The 21,722-nt window shown below is 40.5% G+C and overlaps 1 protein-coding gene across 1 annotated transcript in view; it reads left to right on the top strand.

The window, feature by feature from the left end:
- NCK2 (NCK adaptor protein 2) overlaps nucleotides 1-21,722 on the top strand; it is a 55,650-nt gene that overhangs the window by 13,878 nt on the left and 20,050 nt on the right. The window contains exon 2 of the mRNA XM_010153513.1: nucleotides 8,099-8,340. Coding sequence (XP_010151815.1) covers nucleotides 8,115-8,340 — 226 coding nt within the window. The 5' untranslated portion in view covers nucleotides 8,099-8,114. The remainder of the gene's footprint in view (nucleotides 1-8,098; nucleotides 8,341-21,722) is intronic.

The following is a 21,722-nucleotide window of genomic DNA, read 5'->3' on the forward strand; positions in this document are numbered from 1 at the left end:
TGGGAGCTCACCAGAGCAGAGTGGAGGGGCAGAATCACCTCCCTCGACCTGCTGGTCAGGCTGAATTGCTGTCACAGTTTTATCTAAGTGACTCATAAGGAAACCAAGTACTTTTGCACCTAAGAACAAGTGTCTTGGGAGCTGCCAGGAAGGCTCATGGTGTCTGCTGAGCTGACCTTTGAAGTCACCCATAGGGCTGGGCCTGCCTGGCAGCTGGTGGTTAATGTGTCCAGCATGGGTGCAGCCTTGGAGACCTACATCAGGAGCTCAAATTAAGTTAAAAATGTACGGAAAAAAAGGAAACCAAGTACTTTTGCACCTAAGAACAAGTGTCTTGGGAGCTGCCAGGAAGGCTCATGGTGTCTGCTGAGCTGACCTTTGAAGTCACCCATAGGGCTGGGCCTGCCTGGCAGCTGGTGGTTAATGTGTCCAGCATGGGTGCAGCCTTGGAGACCTACATCAGGAGCTCAAATTAAGTTAAAAATGTACGGAAAAAAACAGTTTGTTTGTGCTTATCTTCCTTAAAACCCTTTTAATAAGTACTAATTGCACATCCATAGTCTGCTGATGTGCTGTGTGAGTTTTTTGGAGGATACGTTTTGTCTCTTTCCTTAATTTCTCTTTAGGATTAGAGTTTGCCTAACTACTTGGTGGTGTTATTAAAGATGTCCAATTTATGCTTTCAAATTAGTGGCACAACTGTAACTTCAGAACTACTTCATTGCTCCAAATTTTCCTCAGAAATGGTGCTAAAACTGTAAAAGCTTTGTGGATGTTTCTCCTATCTTGTGGTGCATTTGAAGATTAAAAATATTTAATTTTTCTTATTATTCATACCCTAGTTAATGACCGAGAAGAAAACGGTTGTCACTGGAAAATAATCCCATAGTGTAGAAACAAGTATTAAACAATTTTTCTTATATAACGTGCAGGAAACTTAATGTTCTGTCTAATTCTGTACTTATTCTATTGCTAATATTTAACTTTTTCCAGACACAGTTTAATAACTTTTTATAGTTCTTAATGAACTATAAAAGTGCTTCTTTCGACACCTCCAGTTTGCATTTCCTGACTTTTGTTGCTATCAGTTTTTCCTTTTCAAAGAAAGGACCAGGGAGAGAGAGGGGGCACAGAAAACCTCATTTTTTATTTTACCTAATTTTTTAAACAGGATATACTTTTAACCATATAATACTACTTCCATAAAAGCTAAATTGTGAGAGTAGGTTGGGAAATGCGATAAAATATTCCTCCTTCACCGTAGATCTATTTATTTGAATCTTTGTTCACCTTTGTTCTTTACCGCTTCCACTCATCCTTGCTTTCAGCTTTGGAAAACTGACTCTCCTGTAGTACTGACAGAGTCTTCTATTGATTGTGACTGCCTTCAGTTTGCACATCGAAGTAAATTAGATAATAATCACTTGCACTTACTCAGCTATCACTTTTAGTTCAGTAGTCAATGCATCCTAATGAGACCTAATAGCGAAATACCCCAAATTAATTGTCAAGCTGGTGTTAAAACAGCAATTTTAGCCAGCCCAGGTATGTGGGGTGTTTTTCCTGCTCAGGTATTGGCTTGACACCTCAGAACTGCATATCCAGATGTTGAATGTTTGGCCGCTACAACTATTTAGTTAACTTTCCTTAAAAGAGAGGAGGAGTATTCTTACAACAATTTTTGGTGCAGTGACCTCTTTCCAAAGAAATTACTCCCTTGGGGTGGACTGACACACATTATATGCAGTATTAAAGTGTTAAGCTTTAATATGCAGTTAGACAAGGTGGCCTTTACGTGATCCATCTCTGTTTGTATGAGCACCAGCAAACAGCCCACATAACAAAGCGTGGAAAGAGTTTTACTGGTTTTAACACAGGGCAACGATTTGCAGTATTTTGGTTCAAATTATTTACTATCTTCATATCTCTGCATTTTGAGATTTTCTTGTAAAATCATTAGAAGAGTGGTATTTTGCCTGGTTTAGGTTAACTTTGGCCTTTGCATGAAGGAGATGGCATTTTCCTGTTTTTTTTTCGAACATACATACTTTTAAGTGTCAAAAATGCTGTGTTCTACTGTAAAGAGCTGAAAGTATGTCCAAAGGGTGTATTCTTTTTCGCAAGTTTTCATTTGAATTCACATTTCTGTTCTTTTTTTACGCCTTCTGAGTTCTGTCGTCTTTGAGTTTGGTGCTTTACTGATCCCTAAGAACCAAATGAAACAGTCTCGGATGTAGAGATGAACTGTTTGGAAATCTTTCTGTATGTCAGAACTATTCATCCAGTCTGATTTATAAACCAAAAAAAACCAACAACCACACACACACAACAAAGGGAACAACTGTAAGTGAAAACAAAGCTTCCAACCTCAGCTCCTTAAACAGCAGGCAGGCTAAGCAGAGATTGCATCTTCATAAATACGAAAGCGTCAGACTCAGAGCGTACTTCACATGAAGTGATCTAGTGCAGGTTATTTTATTAATTGCAGAATGTAGTAAGCACATCCACTTACTATGGGAGGCCTTGATGGAAAAATACCTTTTTCTTTTTTATTTTCCACAACTTTATTACCTTAGAGGACCAAACACTGCCTATTTGCTACAGCTTAGGAAGGATTAACCAAGTGGACACCAGATACCTGACCCATTAGCAACATGTGCTGCAGGGTTCAAAACCCATTTCGGTTTTCAGAATTTGGGGGCAGGAGAAGGAGAGGTGGTTCAGCCTTCAGATCACAGAGGAAACCATGGTACGTCATTAGTTGTCTTTTCAGTCTTACAAGACAGTTAACTAAATATCGTATAGTAATTATGTCTTACGTAATGCCGTATAGCAATTATGTTTTATGCACATCAGTGTCATGTAAAAGCCTCTGTCTACTTAGTACCTTCTTTCCTTTCAGCGTGTCTTAGGAGGACACCCAATTCCAGAACAGTCTGTTACATCAATTGTCGCTTCCTATTAATAGAATTTTTCCTTGTTCCCTTGGTGAGGAATTAAATTTCGAGCATTACTGTCAGTCATTTTTCAGCCATGTTTCTTTTATGCTGCTTTTTTGCAAAAGAAACTGTGAACGGGGAGAGCAACCCTCACTGTGTCTTTAAAGCTCAGTCCATACCTCCTGTTGGCACTGTCAGAACTAACCCTATCCCTGGTATAACCCTGGGTCTTCCTGCTGCAGTCCAGAAGAGATGCTGCTCTTCCGCCCATTGGTACAGGGCGTTAAACTAGTGGGAGTGTTAACTTTATGTCAGTCTGCAGGAGAAGATTCCAGTTCAGGTGGCATGCTGGAATGGGTCAGTTCTTATTTATCACTGTGGGAGAAACACATGAGGGGGCAAATAATCTGGGCCTGGTAAAAGAAAATGAGATGATTAATACATGAGATCTCATATATATATGATGTACAAGAAAATGAGACTTACATATAGTCTGATGTTTAAAGTAACATCCACTGAGCTGATATTTCAAATGAAAAATTTAAAGTCTGTGGGAGCAAATTCTCTTAAGCTCCTCTACATTTAGATTTCCATAATCTCGAATATTGTTCACGTGGTTCTCATCGGTTCTAAGTGACATAGGTGGTGTTTGTCCGTGTTGTGTTTCTTTTAGGGGGGGGGGGTTTGGTTGTTGGTGGTTTTTTTTTTGGGTTTTTTTTTTTTTGCTGCTACTGATAAATTCTTGAATCCTTGATAGCTTATTGGACATAACCTTTTCCTTTCTGGACTTTCTTCCGTGAGTCTGTGCAGGAGCTACAGTACTAAATATTCCACTGGTTGCCTTTGTTCTGCCTTAGGGTTAGCTAATGTTCCTTTCCTCTCTGAGCAGGCTTCCAGTATGGTTTTCTTATGACTGTCTTCAACTTGGCTACATTTTTGTTCGCTACCTTCCTAGCCTGGCAGATTTTTCATTTTTTTTCCCCTATCCTAAGCATGTTTTTGTGTGTTGGAACATTTTCATGTGTACTTCTGCAGTAGGGCGGCTGTCACTGAAGGTGGGACTACTCTCCTACCAGACCTTGAATTGGAGGGAAGAAACTAAGTGACTGAAAATACCCGAGCTCAGCCTAAACTAATCAGTTGTAACATTTCAGCAAATACAATATAGGTAGAATAAATCAGTTAAATATAAATACAATATAGGTAGAATAAACCAGTGCTAGCAGTGAAGGAAACGGTGACTAAAAAGAGGTTGAAAGTGTGCATCGGTCATGTAGTTAGTGTAAGGATTACCTCTGAAACTCTGGGTGGTGAAATTTTGTTTGTTTGCTTGTTTAGTGAGGGGTCTTTGTTTTGGTGGGTTTTGTTGGTTCTGTTTTAAAAACTGTGGTTGGAAGTTGGAGTGCCACAAAAGTAAAGCAAATGACCGCTTGATACAGTAAGCTAAAAAGCAAGGCCATACATACACTTTTTTCAAGTGAAACAATCTTGTGCTGAGAAAGGGCTGCGTTGCATTTCATAAACTTAGTTTTGAGGTACTTCAGAGCTTTTCACTGGCGCTTTTTAAAGTGGGGGGTGCTACCCTGTCGGGTACACAGGGTAGAGACTGTATTTCAGCACTAGGACTTTTGAGCTTCATGAGGAGGAACGTTCCAGGAGTCTGTACACTCTTAGCAGTAATGAATTTTCATTTTCTTGATGTAGGAGTCTCTAGAATCTATGGTGACTCTGGTATTTTTTTGTTATGAAGTCTATAAGCAGTATACCAAAGAATGTCGTGTTTTGAGTGCGTGTCAAGTTTTTATGGGGCACTCAGATGCTTTGGAAGGTTGTATTACTGTTTTTTTACTTATGGTTTTCCCCAAATTTAGTTATGTCATTTGTTTCTAATCTTTTGTTTGGCGCATAGCTGCGTTGCAGGAGCATTCAAAACTGTTAGCTCTGCAGCCCCCCTTCTGGGGAACAAATGTGTCCTTATTCACATACGAGGAAATCTTAGCTCTGCAAATGTCACAGGAAGAACCATATTGTCCTTGATGGAGCCAGTGTAATAATGTAACCAGAAGAAAGTAATTTTAAGAACTTCAATACTAGTTCCCCATAATGAAAAATAAAAAGGGCAGCACCAAACAAACACCCCCTGTTCCCCCCCCAAAAAAAAATCCCAGCACAATAAACTCCTCCACACACATGCATACAGCTGTAAATGGCCAGGTGTTTAGCTGCAGGTATATGATGCATTTTGACTTGTTTTAAGTCCTGTCCCCATGTGGGTAGGAATGCTTGTGCCATCAAGCGTTGAGCAAAATCTGGAGTACTTTACTGGCTGGGGTTCTGCATGAGTGTGCCGCTTGAGAAACTTGGCTTCCCTGTTCTTCTGCCAGAACTGCATTATGCAGGGGGGCTGCTTCTGAAATGGCACCGTTTCTCAGGCAAAGCGGCAGTTGTGCACATTGACAATAACTGGAATTGTAAAAATGGGGTAGCTTGGGGCTCCCTGTCCTGAGGGAATTTCGGAGGACTGCATAGTTGATGTCATCAGCCCTGGCATGTGCTCTCTTCCTGTGCTTCCATCCTTGCCCAGCACCTTTGGGAAAGCACTCGGCTACTGTAGAATACAGGGTCCTGTTTATTTTTGGTGGATTTTTTTTTCTTTTGCTTCAGAGGGATAAGAAGGATTTAATATTTTAATAGTTTTCCATCTGTTACTAGTCAAATACTTTGCCTATTTTTTATTATTATTAATATACTGTAATATAGATAGATAGTTTTAACTTGCCCGTGTTGTGAAAATAACCATTTTTCAAAGTGGAGCCTGTGTGGTGGCAACATTGGCCAACTGCATTGATGGTGTCCTATTTCTTCATGTTCTCTGTGTCCCCAGGAATAGTAAGAATTGACCACTTCACAATTGGAGAGATAAAATAAATGGGTCTAAATTGGAGAGAGAGATTGTATTGACAACACTGGCCTCCAGAACATGCTTGATTGCCATCCCCCTGTGGCTACATCAGCTTATCGACCCGTGGGCTGTCTGCCTGTTGTATGTGAGTCAGAAACCAGGGCAGTTGATTGGAGACTGCGGTCCAAAGCTCAGGCGCTCCTGTGTTGTTGTCAGGCAGGATTATTATTTTAGGGGGAAAAAAATTTGTTGAAGGGTAAAGTGACTTATTTCTTGTAAAATCATTGATTCTTCCTGCGTAAGTCACAACCTGTTGGAACTGTAAGGATTGTGTTTCTTCTCAGTTGAAAACATGTTAACTTCTTTTTGGATTCACCTGGGGACTCAGCTGTGCAAACCCACATTTGAATAATGTTTTAATCGTTGTATGTTCCTTTGTGTTTTCTAGTAGGAAAATAAGAACTTAAAACTGTTGATTTCAACTTCAGATTTTCAAAAGTGGTGTCCTACCTTGGCTATGAAGGGTGATGTTGCTGGTGCTTTCCACAGCTTTGCTGTCAAATAGTCTAGCAACCATAGCTCAACCCCGTACTGCGCTCTTCTGGAAACAAAAATAATGATAAGAGGAGGCTATTAAATTATAAGACTCCACTATTGTGTTTTATGATTGTAGGTTAACTTTAAATATGGAAAACACTTCCTTTTTCTTTGGAAGAGTAGACTGCTGGGCTGTCTAGCATGTAGTTTTCACAGCTTGTACTGTAGCTAAAGGGAGAAAGTGTGTGTGTGTTTACAGACTGCAGAAGGAACCCTTTCTGAATATACTTGATGTAACTTACATGCTGAACAGAATTTCTCAATGAGGTTTGGGTTTGTATTTGTTTGTTTTGTTTTGCTTTTTTGTTTGTTTTTGGTTTTGATAATTACCTTTTTGTCAGATAAACTGTGTGGTATCAGAGTTCATAGGGCAGTGGACTGCTAAGAACTAGGCAGCAAAGTCACATCATGTTAAACATCCTTGGACATTAATAGTTTTAAGTACTCTAGGACATGTTTCTACTGAGCTGTAATTTAAAGGAAATCTACAGTTTTTACTTAAAAAAAAAAAAGACCCCAAAACCAAAAAAAACTCTGCTACGTTGATTTTCAAATATGTTCTTCCCTCTCTCTCTCTCACGTCCTCCTTCACTTCTCTCCCCCAAAAAACTCTGGCAGCAATAAGAAAATTTTAGGTAACTTCTCAGAATTTAGAGGCTAAAATCAGCATGTTTTGGCATTACGGTATGTTTGAATGTTACTGGTGTTGGCCGGGGACTTTTCCTTGTACACTGTTGTGCTCCCTCACATTGATCCCAGGAATTACTGGGATGCGTAGGAAAACGTGGAGGCACACAGCTGTCTTTGTGCAGCTGACGATAGCTTTGGAACAGACCAGACTTACCTTGTGGCAGGTAAGTAAAAAAAGACAACTTATTCAGTCTTAACAGGACTGTGAATCAGTTTTGGGTAGGGAAGAAATTAAAGGCGATCGAGGGAAGTGCGGTGGCTACTCTTCACCCTGCTGACTCGTGCCCGGTGCAGGACTCTGGTGAGCTGGGATCTTCCCAGGAGCCAAGGGGGAGTGAAGGCTTCTCCTAAAATGCAGTCCAGTGCTGCCTGCACAACACACTGTGAACAAAGGCTTGCTAGCACCCTCTTCTTGGTGGCAGATTTCCCTGCTGAGTTACATTAGTCCTGAAGTATTTTTAACTTCCTACTGAAAAAAAAAAAAGGATAACTTTGTTTAAACACAGAAAACTTATAAATAATATGCATGAGGATGAGAAACTAGGGCAGAAGGAAAATGTATTTTTGGAATGCTGCTGCTTTTTTTTCTTTCTCAGATCAGACCTTTGAATTCCAGGTGTGGGATAGTTTTATAATGCTATATGCAAAAAACCAAATGGGTTTTATAAATCGGCCTTTGTTGATGTACATCTGGATAACGTTTTATAAACATTCAGAGGAAGCAAACTTAATGCATTGATTAGAATTTACTATCAAGGTGTTGTCATATTTTAGTAGTGGAAAAGGCAAGAAAGGTCAGTATGACTTCCCATATTTTAAAAAGGAGTTCCAGCCTACAGAGTTTTTTGTCTGTATGACTTTCTCACTTTTTCTACCTTTTGCTTGCTTATTTCAGAAGAACTCAAAGAAAAAAGCTGAAGAATTACATGCTATAATTTGCTGATGAGAACGTTCTAATGTTTTGTTGCAGAAGGACTCCATGAAAGATGACAGAAGAAGTTATTGTTATTGCAAAGTGGGATTACACTGCACAGCAGGACCAAGAACTTGACATCAAGAAAAATGAGCGTCTTTGGCTATTAGATGATTCCAAGACATGGTGGAGGGTAAGAAACGCAGCCAACAAAACGGGATATGTGCCATCAAATTATGTGGAGCGAAAAAACAGCTTAAAGAAAGGTTCTCTGGTTAAAAATCTAAAAGACACATTGGGTAAGTACTTTTGTATTTTGGAAGAAATTCAGTAGACTTGATGGGTTTCAGATTGGGAATGTAATGTGCATATAAGTATTTCTTAACATGCTTGTTTGGATTTTCTTAATCCATAGTTCGAGGTGACGTGGTGGATGATTGAGGGAGGAAGGGTGGGGGGAGAATCATGTGGAAAAATCTGTCACAGGTTTTCTCACATCACATCCAGGAGAATATAATGTTACTTTTGCTCCAGTTTGTCAGAGGTTATGTATTTCAGTGATTGAAGAGTTGTGTTTTCATTGAGATATCAGCTGCTGAATCAGCAGTCCTCTCGCTGAGAAATAGAAGGATGTAACCTGGATGGTTCAGCCGAAGTCACTTTATGAAAGGGATTATATGATGTAGCTATCTGCAGTGTCAGGGGTTAAGTTTATGTAGTCTGAGATGTTCCTTCAGCTTCTAATTCCTTAATACGTACTTTGTTTTATACTTGCACGTAAATTCTTCACACCAGTGTGTCATACATGCAACATAATATACTTTTGAGTGTATTTTGAAGAAATGTATTTGGAAGTCACATAAAATGGATTTTTTTCTTTATTTTTGCAATGATTTTAATGATTCATTAACTTACTGAAAAATAAAGGGCTTTGGATATGACTAGAAAAGGTTAAACATAGCAGTAAGTGATCATTTTACATACAGAGGCCCAAATAAACCTGTTAGTAGTATTTTAGGATGCAGTGAATAAAACAAACAGTTATGTGCCTGGAGGTATTTTGAGATCTAGTGTTTTTTGTTTCTTGCCTGTGTTTTTGCACAGCCTTAACACAACTTGTTCTGTTGCAGTTTGCTGTAGAAAATACTGACTCTTCAACAGAAAAATTAGAATTTGGGATTGGATGTGTTAGAAAGCAAAAAGGTTTGCTTAAAAACAACACGGCTCGTGTGGGTTTATCTCAGGTGTCCCATGCTGGTGTTGCCTAACGGGTTAGGTTTCTTGGTCACTTCTTCGTTACAGTGTCCTTCATTGCTGAGCTGCCTTATAATACATGGAAATTGAGGACTACAGGATGAGTGGCAGGCAGACAAGGTTATCACAATGTTTGCCACGGTAATGTTTAACATCAGAGGCCTTTTGGTATATACTCGTTACAGTGCCAGCAAATGTGATCATGCCTTTTCGAAATTTGTATAAAGAATAAGCTCCAACATCAATTAACTAGTTAAAAATCTCAGTTGTGACTTTAAGCTCCTTTTATATGGATTTATGTTGTTTAAAACATATATATTGTCCAAAAGCCACATCATGAAAGGGTTGTGTCGTGATAATATGTGAAGTGTTTGTGTAAAACGTGGACAGTGTTTACTTGACGTAAACAAACACATTTTTATTTATAGCCAACAGAAATGTGTTTAAGTGAAGGAGTGGAGACGTGTCCTAATGTATATGTATGTTTACCTCCTTGATCTTACCAAAAGCTGCATGCTGCAGGGTGCTTCGCTTCACTGTGGTGGCGACCGATGAAATGGTGTAAGAACGAAGCTCGGTGGTTTCATCGCTGAGCCTTCGCTAGCGTCATGTCTCCCAAACCTCAGCCCTTTGCGTGCACACATGGGTTTTTAAGTTCTCAAGGACCGTTATTACAGCCTACTGATTCCCCTCTACCTTTCTTCATAGTTTTCTCTGTGGGTTCGTTCAGCTGAGGCAGAAAATACCATGTGGCAGAGCCAATCTTCTTTTGTGGTGACCACGTGTGCCTGCTGAGCGTACAGAGAGCGAAGCACCTCTTATGCTCATACATCCTGTGACAGTGAGAAACTGCCTAGGACATACCTAACCCACAAACTGGCTCAGAATATTCCTAACACGCCCCCCATCCCCAGAATATTGGCACTTAAGAGCGTTTTCTTATAGTTCAAGGGCTGTGAACCGCTTAGCATCATGAAACTTTTGTCTGTGCTGTGCACCACGTATCTGTACAACTTTCTTTTTATCTTTCCTGAATTTGGAGTCCTCAACTAATCTACAGTCTTTAAGCCTGGCTTATCTTGCTGCACAGTGATTTCCCATTCAGGGCAAGGCGAGCATACGTCCTTCCTTAGAGGTTCCTTTGTTCTGAGTGGCCATCAAGAATGTGCTGCCTTTCTTTTTTGTTTTAAACAAAAGCTTGAAAATTGCAAGGCTGATTCTTGATCTAGTTAAACAGCTTTTGAAAATTTTGCTGTGCCCTGTGAAACTAGTTCTTAAGTTCTCTGTATAGAAATATGTCTAATGTCTCATCAAACACGGCTCTCCTAAGATCACCAAAAATACACCTTAAAATACCCACTAGCTGAGCACAGATGGGAATGGTGGTCATGAGTGTTAGTCGTTAAACTAAATCTGTTTCCAACATCGATCTAGAAGCGATTACCAAAATATCTGGTACTGAACTAAAAAGAAAAAGTAATTTAATAATTAGTCAATAATTAATCATAAATCCTGTGAGATCCCAGGAGAGAAACAGCAGGCGCTTAGCTGCTTCCAGGCTCGCGGGCTTTAACGAGAGGGACCCTCTGATGTACCTGGACCCGCCGTTCATACTTGCAGCTCTCCAGCAAATGGTTGCTCCCGTGGAGGTGCACTTTTCCCTGCCTCTTCCTTAATCAATTACACTTCCTTATGTTCAAACGCTTTTCACCTGAAAGCACTGTTACCATGTAGATGATGTCCTGTGTTGTCTGTGTGATTGCCCATAGCTATCTGCCACTCCTGTGCTTATCCACGGTAATTGCCAGAAGTTGATTTATACTTATTTCCAGATATTCAGTAAAAATGAAAAGTGCCAGCCATAGTCAAATCGTGGGAGACCCCTTAAGACCTATTACTATTTAATTAATAGTCCCTTTAGTTGGCTGTTGAAGATGCGTCATCTAAATCGTTTTCAAGCCACGTTGTCTATGTTCTGACAAAAGCTTATGGCACCAGTTAATACATCGGTGTCTCCTATATAAAAAACCAAACACACCACAGAAGTTTACTACCTTTACAAAGTTGCCTTTACCAGGAAAACTTTTAATCTCATCAGAGAATGAAGTCATGCCTTGTTGATGCTGAAAACTAATTTTCCTGGAACTCTGCTGACTGTCATTAATTGAAACTCAGCCCTTGAATACTTTATTAATAGAACCCCATCAGCTTTACCGTTGTTTGGCTTGGGGTTAGTGAAAGGTTAATGGGCGTGTGGGTACCTAGAACACGCAGCTTGCTTGTTTAGAACATCCACCCATTTTCAGCAATGTCTTCAGGCGTCTGGAATTTCCACCGTGTTTCAGCATTTCTGGAAAATAACGAGCAAATAAAACGTGTTCAGAGACAGCTCTTTTAGATGGCTCGGGTGGGTATTAAAATGCTGATGAGCCAGCATACTTGTTGAAAACCAGCTCACCTCAAATCATAGAATCACAGACTGGTTTGGGTTGAAAGATCATGTACTTCCAACCCCTTGCCATGGGCAGGGACACTTTCCACCAGACCAGGTTGCTCAAAGCCTCATCCAGCCTGGCCTTGAACACTTCCAGGGATGGAGCATCTACAGCTTCTCTGGGCAACCAGTTCCAGTGCCTCACCACCCTCTCCATGAAGAACTTCTTCCTGATAGCCAATCTAAGCCTCCCCGCTTTCAGTTTAAACCCGTTACCCTTTGTCCTGTCACTACAGGCCCTTGTAAAAAGTCCCCCCCAGCTTCCTTGTAGGCCCCTTCAGGTACTGGAAGGCTGTATGTGTCAAATGACCCCCAGTAATTCCCAAAGAGATTATCCTACATCTTTTTTACAAAAACAATAGCCCTTTCTGACCCATTCGCTTTGTCTCCCCCCTTCTCTGTTTCCTCTCTCTGTTATACTCTATCTTCTTTTAGTCCTGTCATCAGGGAATTTTTCCGAAACTTTTAGCTTTCCTTGAGTGACTTGGGGACTTTTCAAGACTTGTAATTTTTCTATTGATGGCTGTGTTTTTAACATTTTTCTGTTTGATATACATCACTTCTGTGTTCTTAAATTTCCTTCTTGAGTGAACTGTAATGGATATATAGCTACAGCAGCCCGGTTTTAATTATGGAAATTTAGCATATCGGCCACCTATTAAGTATTTTAAATGATTCATCTTCTCATTCCCTTTTTTGTCTTAACTGAGTGATACTGCAAGTAAAAAGTTAATGGCAATTTAGCCATTTCAAATTACTGTCTTCTGTTTGCTCATATTGAATGAAATCTGGTAATTATTACGATTCTTAAGGCAAAAGCCAGCTTCCAGGCCTGTGATTAAAATTTCATCTTCATTCATTATAATGAAGTTTAAAATAGTTTCCTTGTACATTATTTCTTTTGTGGGCAGGGTTTGTTTTCATACATTTCGATTAAGTCTTACTAAGCAAGAGACCTCTAGCATGCATCTTCCAAACTGTAATTTTCTGTAATATAATTTTTCCCATGTGCTGGGGGTGGGAAGGAATTCCCATACCTCTTCGGAGGGAGCGGGTGTTTGCCAGCACCACCTCCAGAGATGCCTCTGAGCATGGCTCCGCAGGTTTCCCCGTCTGCAGCAAAGGTGATCTCTATGCTTGCTGGCTCATCTCTGCTTTGCCAAACAGCAACCTTATCTGAAGGAAGCAAAAATAATTAAGAAGTTAGTTGTTTGTGTAAGCAAAATAAAACTTCTGCATTTTTTCCATCCCTTTGCAAGTTGTTTTCCTGGCAACAGCACAACTTCCCAGGCAGCAGCATGCCATGGGAGACTGATGGGTGTGATCCAGCAGCAGGGTGCTATTTTCATTGGAATCCTCAGTTTTCTGAACATTACTCCTTTTGCTTCACAACCAGTGCTGCCCAACAAGGATTTCTTAAAGGTGTCTGGCCTTGCTTCCTCCAGGGAACAGCCAAGTAAGAAAACTTGAAGGCGTTTCCACTTGGTTCTTGCTGTGGGTTTTTGAACAGATGCCCAGCAAAAGAAAGGAGGTTTATTAAAAGGTATTGAAGGAGAGATTGAACACCAAGAATAGCGGAGATGTGTTTGCAGAATGCTTAAGAACAATAGAAACACTAGAGGTGAGTGTTGGCAGTGATGGCAAATAATAGTAATCTTGGTAACATCTCACAGACTCTTCAAATGACTTCTTGGCTAAGCTTCCTAAGTCAGCAAAACATTTCAGTAGCTTTTTAGTTTTAATTCACTGAGTGTGCCAGATATTCACGTGGAAAGTAAGAATTGCCAAGTGAGATGTAAAGTACAGAAACCAGTCCTTACTTGTATCACTGCTTCTAGTACGTTATTTCAGAAGTGAGCGTCCAGGGGTGTTTCCTGTGTTTGTCAGCCTCTTGCCGTCTGTACCTGGGTACATCTGCATAGGTCCAGTACTTGAAGGGGCCTACAAGGAAGCTGGGGGGCACTTCTTACAAGGGTGTGTAGTGACAGGACAAGGGGTAACGGGTTTAAATTGAAAGTGGGGAGGTATAGATTAGATATCAGGAAGAAGTTCTTCACAGAGAGGGTGGTGAGGCACGGAACAGGCTGCCCAGAGAAGCTGTGGATGCCCCATCCCTGGAAGTGTTCAAGGCCAGGCTGGATGAGGCTTTGAGCAACCTGACCTAGTGGAAGGTGTCCCTGCCCATGGCAGGGGGGTTGGAACTAGATGGTCTTTAAGGTCCCTTCCAACCCAAACGGTTCTGTGATCCTGTGATCTGTAGATCTCTGCAGCAGTTCCCGAGTGCTGTATATACTGTCACTTGCAGGAATCAATGGTGGTGTACCTCTCCCGTTCTCCCCTGGTTGTTTTTACTTATTTATATGAAAATGCCTTTTTTCACATTTAGAACTTCACATTTTTCCATACGAGAGCTACTTAATACCACCTTCACTGAGCTGTTCTGCAAGCTGGGTGGGAAGTTAGCTCTTTCTTCTTTAGACAGTCACTGCTTGGTAACAAGCAGAAATGCAGAAATAGGTAATTTCTTTTAATGCAATATTTTCTTTAACGTCAGAAAACACTGTTGGTTAGGAGGTTTTGTATACTTCCTCTTTAGATACAACTATTTCAACTCAGATTTAAACTATTGCCATCATAGTTCTGCATAACATGGTCATGAAATCTCATTCTCCAAATACCTCCTCAACTTTTAACTTCAGGTGTGTGGGTTAGTGGTCTTTATTTTTTGTTTAGATTTTGAGGATTTTTTTTCTTTTTTTTTTAAAATACCTTAGCGGCCCAGTTTTTGGTAGTTCTGATGTGGCATGTGTAGTGGATTTAATTGTACAAGGCGGTATTCTGACATTCACCAAACCGCTTCTAAATCTTGAGTGCTGAAAATTGATTACTACTTCAGTCTCAGTGGTGAAATTTACTTACGTGTAAAATTTACTACAGAGTGAGAGATTGGTGGAGATAAGAATAAATATGGTATTGTTTTATAAGTACACTGTTGTGTAATGCAGCTTCTTAAGCCTTGTAGAGCTCATGTTAAGCCTTGTAGACCTCATGTTAATAAAAACAGAGCTGCCTTATGAGACAAACAGAAGTGATTTTGATCTCTTCAGAACTTCGAGTTCCCGGTGTTGTTAGACTTCCCTGTCGCAGACCTGTAAGAAATGCTAGTCTTCCCACTCAAGAGCAGGCATTTAATAAATTTGATTAAAAAAACACCAACCCAACCAGCCACCCCTCAGAACTTTCTACAGTATGTAGTTACGTGTCAAATTATTTATCATACATAAAGATTTCTAAGAAGGAATTACATCAAGTCTTTTGTTTAGCCAAACATCCCTAGCTGAAATTAGCCATAAAATCCCCTTGTAGGAATTCAAGACAAAGAATTTTTCTGTCTCACTTTTTGTTGCTTTGAAGCTTTCTAGCTTGTCAGAAATGTGGGCATGACAGTGGTAGCACATCTGTCGTGTCTCTGGGAGGACTGGGTGAGGGCAGGTTGTCTGTATTGACACTTTTAAGCAGTCGATATAGAAGAATTTAAGTTCATCTTCACAGAGAGGAAGTAGTTGAAGTTTTTGTAACCAGCACATTCTTGCTCAATTTTCTTGAATCTGTGTGTTAAAATAGCTTATTCTGCGGTTGAATTTGTTCAGCAAAAGCACTTTCTCTGCTGCATTTCATCCTGCTTTTTCGTTGCGTTGCTCAAAGTAAGCACGTTTGTGAGGCAGGGTGGCAACAGTGGCGACTCCTCGCCAGTGGTGGAATTGAGGAACATGTTTTTGTGGTGAGGAGCTGATGGGAACTCTATTTAGGTGTGGTGTCTGTGGTGGTGTTGGGAAATAACAAAAGTGGGAACAACTGCATTTCTTCCATCTTCACAGTAATTATAGATCCGTCTGGTGGTATGGACTGCTGTCATTAAGTGCTGAAAAGGGAGAAATGGGAGATGTTCACAATGACTTCAAAACACAGGGAAGAGATTTCTTCCATTCCCATGCAGAGCATGTGGAGTTAGGAGCTGGCAGTGCTGATACCAGTGGAGAGGTGGCAGATGATTTTTATAAAGAGAAATTCACATGCTTTGCTGCTTTCTGGAAACCTATCTGCCTCATGCTCTTCATCAAAATCTAGACTTCACTTAAGTGGCTATTTTCAGATCACTCATGGTCTTTGAAGATCTAGAGACATTTAATAGCAGTAGCTCTGCATATGGAAAACGCTGCAAGAAGATATTGCTGGCACGGTAAGGTCTGCTGTCTCACTATGGATTTGTTATATGTATAATGGCAGAAGAATATATTCATTTTGAATCAGTGTTACTATTATGCATGTTGAAATCATTACCCAGAATGCAAAACAAAATCACAAATCTATGGTTATGGACCTACTGTATGCCTATAAAAGACATTAAATAACTGTGCATATCAACCATGTCCAGTGAAAACTGCGTTAATGGAACGGAAGTCTCTGTGGAACTAAAATCAGACTTTCTAAAAAAATGCCGAGTTATAATTTCTAAGTGGACATGTACTTAAGAAGGAAAAAAAAATCTGAAATGGCAGAGTAGACTAATGCAAAAAAACACTCCAAACCCCCCCCCTAAAACAGAATAAAACACAAACTTCACAATTTCTTCTTAACTGCAGCAAAAAAAATTGAAAGTAAAGGACATTGGTAAATATTCTGGATAACTCAAGGTATGGAATAATGCCTCTTTTACTGCTAGATGGAAGACTTTCTCTGCCGGATGTATGCACCAGGCCCTTTATCTGATCTGAGGTGGAAAGCCAAAAGCAGCAGTGAAAGCAGAACCTGCAGCTCCGGTGCTAGCTGGTGATGGGAGCAGATCTTTGCTCTTCTTGCAATTTATAGTTGCACCTACTGTGCTCTGCTGAAAGTTTGTCTTTGGTGAACTATTTGAAGGATTTACTGCTTTAGGAGTTTGAAACAAACATATAATGGAAACCATGATGTGTCCTACCTTTCATCAGATTTTTCTAACGTGATGGTTGCAGTAAAATGCTGGGAGGCTGAAGGTGTAAGGAAATCATGCTGGTTTTGAGTGAATAAATTAGTTCTTTGTATTGTGTTAGAAGTTTTGTGTAATAGGTAATCTCTGCCCCCTCCTCATACAGTGTGTGTGTGCTTGGAGGTACAATTTGACATTTACAGATCACAGATTGAACCTGTATTTTAGTCATAATGATGTTTCGAAAAGACAAAAGGATCGATCGCCTTAGCTCCGTGTGGCTGCATGTACTCGTATCTTCTCCCTCAGCTGTCACCTTTGAGGACCCTTGGTTTTGCCCCCTCTGAGCCAGTTATATTTCAGCCTGTAATCGTGTTTGCTCTTAGAGCAAGCCCAAAAATTAGCGCCCACCGTAGTTTCATCTCTCTCTATTAAAAAGAGTTGCCCCATTGCCAGTAGCTCTTCCTACACCCTGTTCAGCTGTGGAGGCAGAGCCTTTGCTCTCTTAGCGTTAACAGTCTGTGTCTGAACCCTCCACTCTTTTGATGTTTCATTTTTTTCCATAGAAAAAAAAATCCTTTAAGCAATCTGCTAATTATGTCTCTTCTTCTGAGGCACTGAAAATAAGAATATGGGATTTTTTTTTTTTTTTCCAAGTAGCATCTTGTACTGCATTTCTTGCATGGTGTTCCCTTCTCTCCTCCTTTCCTTTGGGTTCCTGGGAGGACTGAAGTCCACTGATGCAACAGAACTGAGACCGCAGTGTGGGTCACCGCGTGGCACCCTGCTGCCTGGGTTGGACCCTTCCGTAAGTATGTGCTTACGGAAGGAGACAGGGACCACAGGTCTCCAGAAAACATGGTTGCTGTGCACCCTGCATGCTCTCCTGTCCTGTAGCTTCGTGTCCTAGCATGTGGAGGTGGTAGCAGAGAGGGAACAGTTCGACGGTAGCTGATTCTGGGGTCTTGCTATATACCTTGTTTGGTGTGTATAGCTGGGTCACCCTCCTAGACCAAAATAAGCTGGCTGGCAAAAATCAATAGCCTGTGTACGTACCTTTGGGGACACCATTTTCCCAAGAATTCCAGTGACTCAAAGGACAAGTGATTTTTCTATAGTGAAGTGACAGCAGCTGCTCCTTCTACCATCTGAGCATCATTGGGGAATTCTTATAATTTAGATATAGAATCACAGAATCGTTTGGGTGGGAAGCGACCTTAAAGATCATCCAGTTCCAACGCCCCTGCCATGGGCAGGGACACCTTCCACTAGACCAGGTTGCTCAAAGCCTCATCCAGCCTGGCCTTGAACACTTCCAGGGATGGGGCATCCACAGCTTCTCTGGGCAACCTGTTCCAGTGCTTCACCACCCTCTCCATGAAGAACTTCTTCCTGATATCCAATCTAAACCTCCCCACTTTCAATTTAAACCCGTTACCCCTTGTCCTGTCACTACAGGCCCTTGTAAAAAGTCCCCTCCAGCTTCCTTGTAGGCCCCAAGATGTGGGTATTTCCTCCAATATTCATCCCTAAATAATTCTTTCACTGTTACTGGGGCTGTCTTAACATTTAATCTTCCAGTGTCTTTCAGAGTATTATTTGTTTCTTTTTGTCTGCATGCTCCCACACGGGTTCCATTGCTTTCTGTTTCTCAGGTTTTTTGAAGACCTGAACAACAGTCCACCATTCTGTGGCATGTTTTATACCATGCAAACAAGATTCCTAAATTAGCGTTCACGCCCAAAAAATTGGACTTTGTCTTAGAATGTAGAAGAGAAGATTTCCATCCCTTTTCTGAGTTTCAAAACTGTTTGGTTTTGTGGCCTGTTTCCCTAAGGCAGGAATCAAGGTGCGTGCAGTGTATGCAGACAGCCAGCATTAACCTGCCATGTGAGAGAAAGTGCCCACCTCTGTTTTTAAAGAGGAGGGTTCCAGGGGCAGAGATGGCTTTCTTTGGGAGTCACTTCTGTGGTAAACATGAGTGTTCGCTGAGCAGTAGCTTTTGTGGTTTTGGCACGGAGATTTGGGCAGACACTGCTACCGCCCTTAGCGTGAGTGGATGGTTAGGTTGGCCAAGGGGACATTCAGGGGTGCTGTTTTTACATGGGGACAGTGGCTGCATTTTGCCCAGAAAGTTGGTTTAGGAGTTTGACTGTAGACAGTGTAAACTATACGCAATGATTGCCATCACCCCTGTTGAGCAGTCTTTGGGACCTTGTAAATGAAAGAAAATGGAAAGTGAAAGGAAAGAAAGGGAAAATGTATTTTGATGTAGTGAAAATGCCATTGTTCTTATACAGGGGCTCTACCAATTTGCAAACCTGTAAGGTATTTTCTGAAGTACTCATTCAGGAAGTTGTTCTGGAGAATGGGAGCTAAATTTTTTACTATAGTCCTTATTCATTATTGAGTTTTAAACTACGGGATAAATTGTTTCAGTTTGTGTGTGAGTTGTGTGGCTTTGTTCTGGCTACGAGGGCCAAACCTCAGAGGAGACAGGCTGTTTTGTTAAGTGGAGCCATTTTCCCCTGTTACTTCCCATTTGGTGATGGGGAGGTCTGGTTTTGTGTATGTAGTTGCAAATAACCTGAGAGCCCTTGGTTAATGAAACTGTGGGCACTGCAATTCAGAGGAGAAGTTACTAACGAAAAGGGGGTATTTGTTTTCCCTTCCCAAAAGGAACTCTGAATAAAATTGCAACATCTATGACAGGCTTCTAAGGAGCTCTGGGGTTTTCAAAGAACAAAGTAATAAACACCTTGGATTTTCTTATCATTTAAAACATAGCATTTAATGTTTGAAAACATTATTATAGTCTAGCATTGTCATTCTGACCTTATGATAAACTTACTAAGGCTTTACATCATGCTTGGTATTGGTATGGGCCAGTTAGGATAAAATGCTCTAACATTGGAGAGTAGATGGCCCTGTGACATTCAGGAGGGACTATATTGAGCTTTCTGGTGCTGAGACATTGCCCTTTTTTCTGTACTTGCATTGCTGTCTTCTAGTGCATCTCCTCGAGTTGAGTTGGAGGGCTGTATAATTACTGCTTTGTAATTTATCTGTTCAGGTTTGGGCTTGATGATCTGAACTTCAGTCTGTATTTGTAACACCTATTAAGCCTTTCATCTTCATGAGAGAGAATTTGAGCAAAGAAGTGAAAAGACCAAGTTAGTACTATAATTGCCCATATCCAAAATAGAATGATTCCTTCTCAGTTATCTCAAAAAGTCTGTAGATTGCAGGGTCATCATCTTACATTTGGGGTAGTATACTTTGCACTTGCTGTATTATTTATTAAAAAAAAAAGTAGAATGGCTTCATATTATGAAGTTGGATTTGTATCCCAAACTGTCCTGTGTGCCTCTTCTATTTTCATATAAATGCAAGATAGCTAAATATAAATAATCTTTCCATCAAATGCTGGAGGACAAGGAAGAGCATAAGCTGTTATATACTTACTGGGGGGCAGGACCATTTAGGAGTATTTAGGGTCGACAGTTTCGGGGACAGGGGTATTTAGGGTAGACAGTTTGGAGCACCTCATGCGTATTAGGGATTTATTTGTCAACATTATGTTAGTGTTTGTGAAGGAGAGGCAAAATGGTGTAGCTTTCATTCTCTGCATCAAGGGAACAGAAAGCACTGGGAAGCCCTACAAGGCTACTGTGCCTTGTTCCTAGACCTTATCAATCTGTTCTTAGAATGATAGGGCTGCCTTAGGTTTAAGGTAGTCCTGGTTATTTTTTCTTATTAGGGCATCCTACAAAATCAAGAGTACATCATTAGTAAGATTACAAAGGAGGTGTAAGTGTCTTGAAATTATCTTAAGACTTATTTAAAGCAAGCTGTCTTCAATTTCAATTTGTAGACAGAAATTGGAACCATAGGTCTTGAGAAGCCCCACTTACTTTATATGCCTTCTATTTGAGCCTGAGACAGCCGTTTTCCTATTCTGCAGAGGATTTAAAATCCCGAGGCCATTTTAAATTTGCCTGGTAAGACTTCATCTACTTTTCCCTTGGGGCAAGAACATGCACAGCGTGGTGGATGGAAGCCTTCGCAATGTGTGTTTGATGCCTTTGGAAAACCGTCCACAAATGTCCCTGTAGTACATTTTTCATTTTAACGTCTTGCTCTGAAATGCTCTGGGTACAGGAAACTTGTTGTCTGGTGCTGGAATTAGAATTTACCTTTTCTGACAAGACAGGCTTGTTTAACACCACCTAAATTACAAGAATTAACGCAGTAGTTGTTTTTAATATGGTTGTTGAGTTGATTTCTTTATGGGAGCTTCCATACCAAATAGTGTTTGATGTATGGGAAACTTTGACACTTCTTCTTCCTCTATTTGAAAAACACATTGATAAAAGCAGCCTGGTTGTCGAAATGTCAGAATCTCACTTTGACATTTTAAGAAGTGTTTCCGTTTTCTGACTTGTACTGGTGTGGCTTTTTTTGATTCTGAGCTTCTTAGGGAAGATACTAAAAGTCATTAATAGAGCTGTAAGGCTTCATTTCTATATCACAAATGCAGCTGAAGATTGCCGGAATTTATAGCAACGTCCTTTAAAGAGTGCTATTGATGGAGATGTTGCTTCTAAAATACGGACCGTCCCATATGGATCTTGGCCTTTGAATGTCGCTTGCAAACTGGACGTGTAGGTGGAGGGGGAGAAGAAGGGGTGGGAGGTTGCAGACTGAAAATGTGCAGAAATACTTGTTTTTTCTTTCTCTGTAACAGAAGAAACTTCAGCCTGCTGAATTCCTTCATTAATAAAGAGGCAAAGACAAGTTAATTTAAAATTATAAAAATAATAATAACACAAAACATGAAGCTAAATGAATGTCTGATCTGGACATTCCAGCTGTCAAAAAGTTGTGTGTTTGTCTCTGCATTGAGTGAAGGAATTACTTCATTTACATTGTTTGATGTTTTTTCTTACAAATTTTCCAGAAAAGTT

The sequence above is a fragment of the Eurypyga helias genome, unplaced genomic scaffold, assembly GCF_000690775.1.
Source record: "Eurypyga helias isolate BGI_N326 unplaced genomic scaffold, ASM69077v1 scaffold4686, whole genome shotgun sequence".
Classification (NCBI taxonomy): Eukaryota; Metazoa; Chordata; class Aves; order Eurypygiformes; family Eurypygidae; genus Eurypyga; species Eurypyga helias.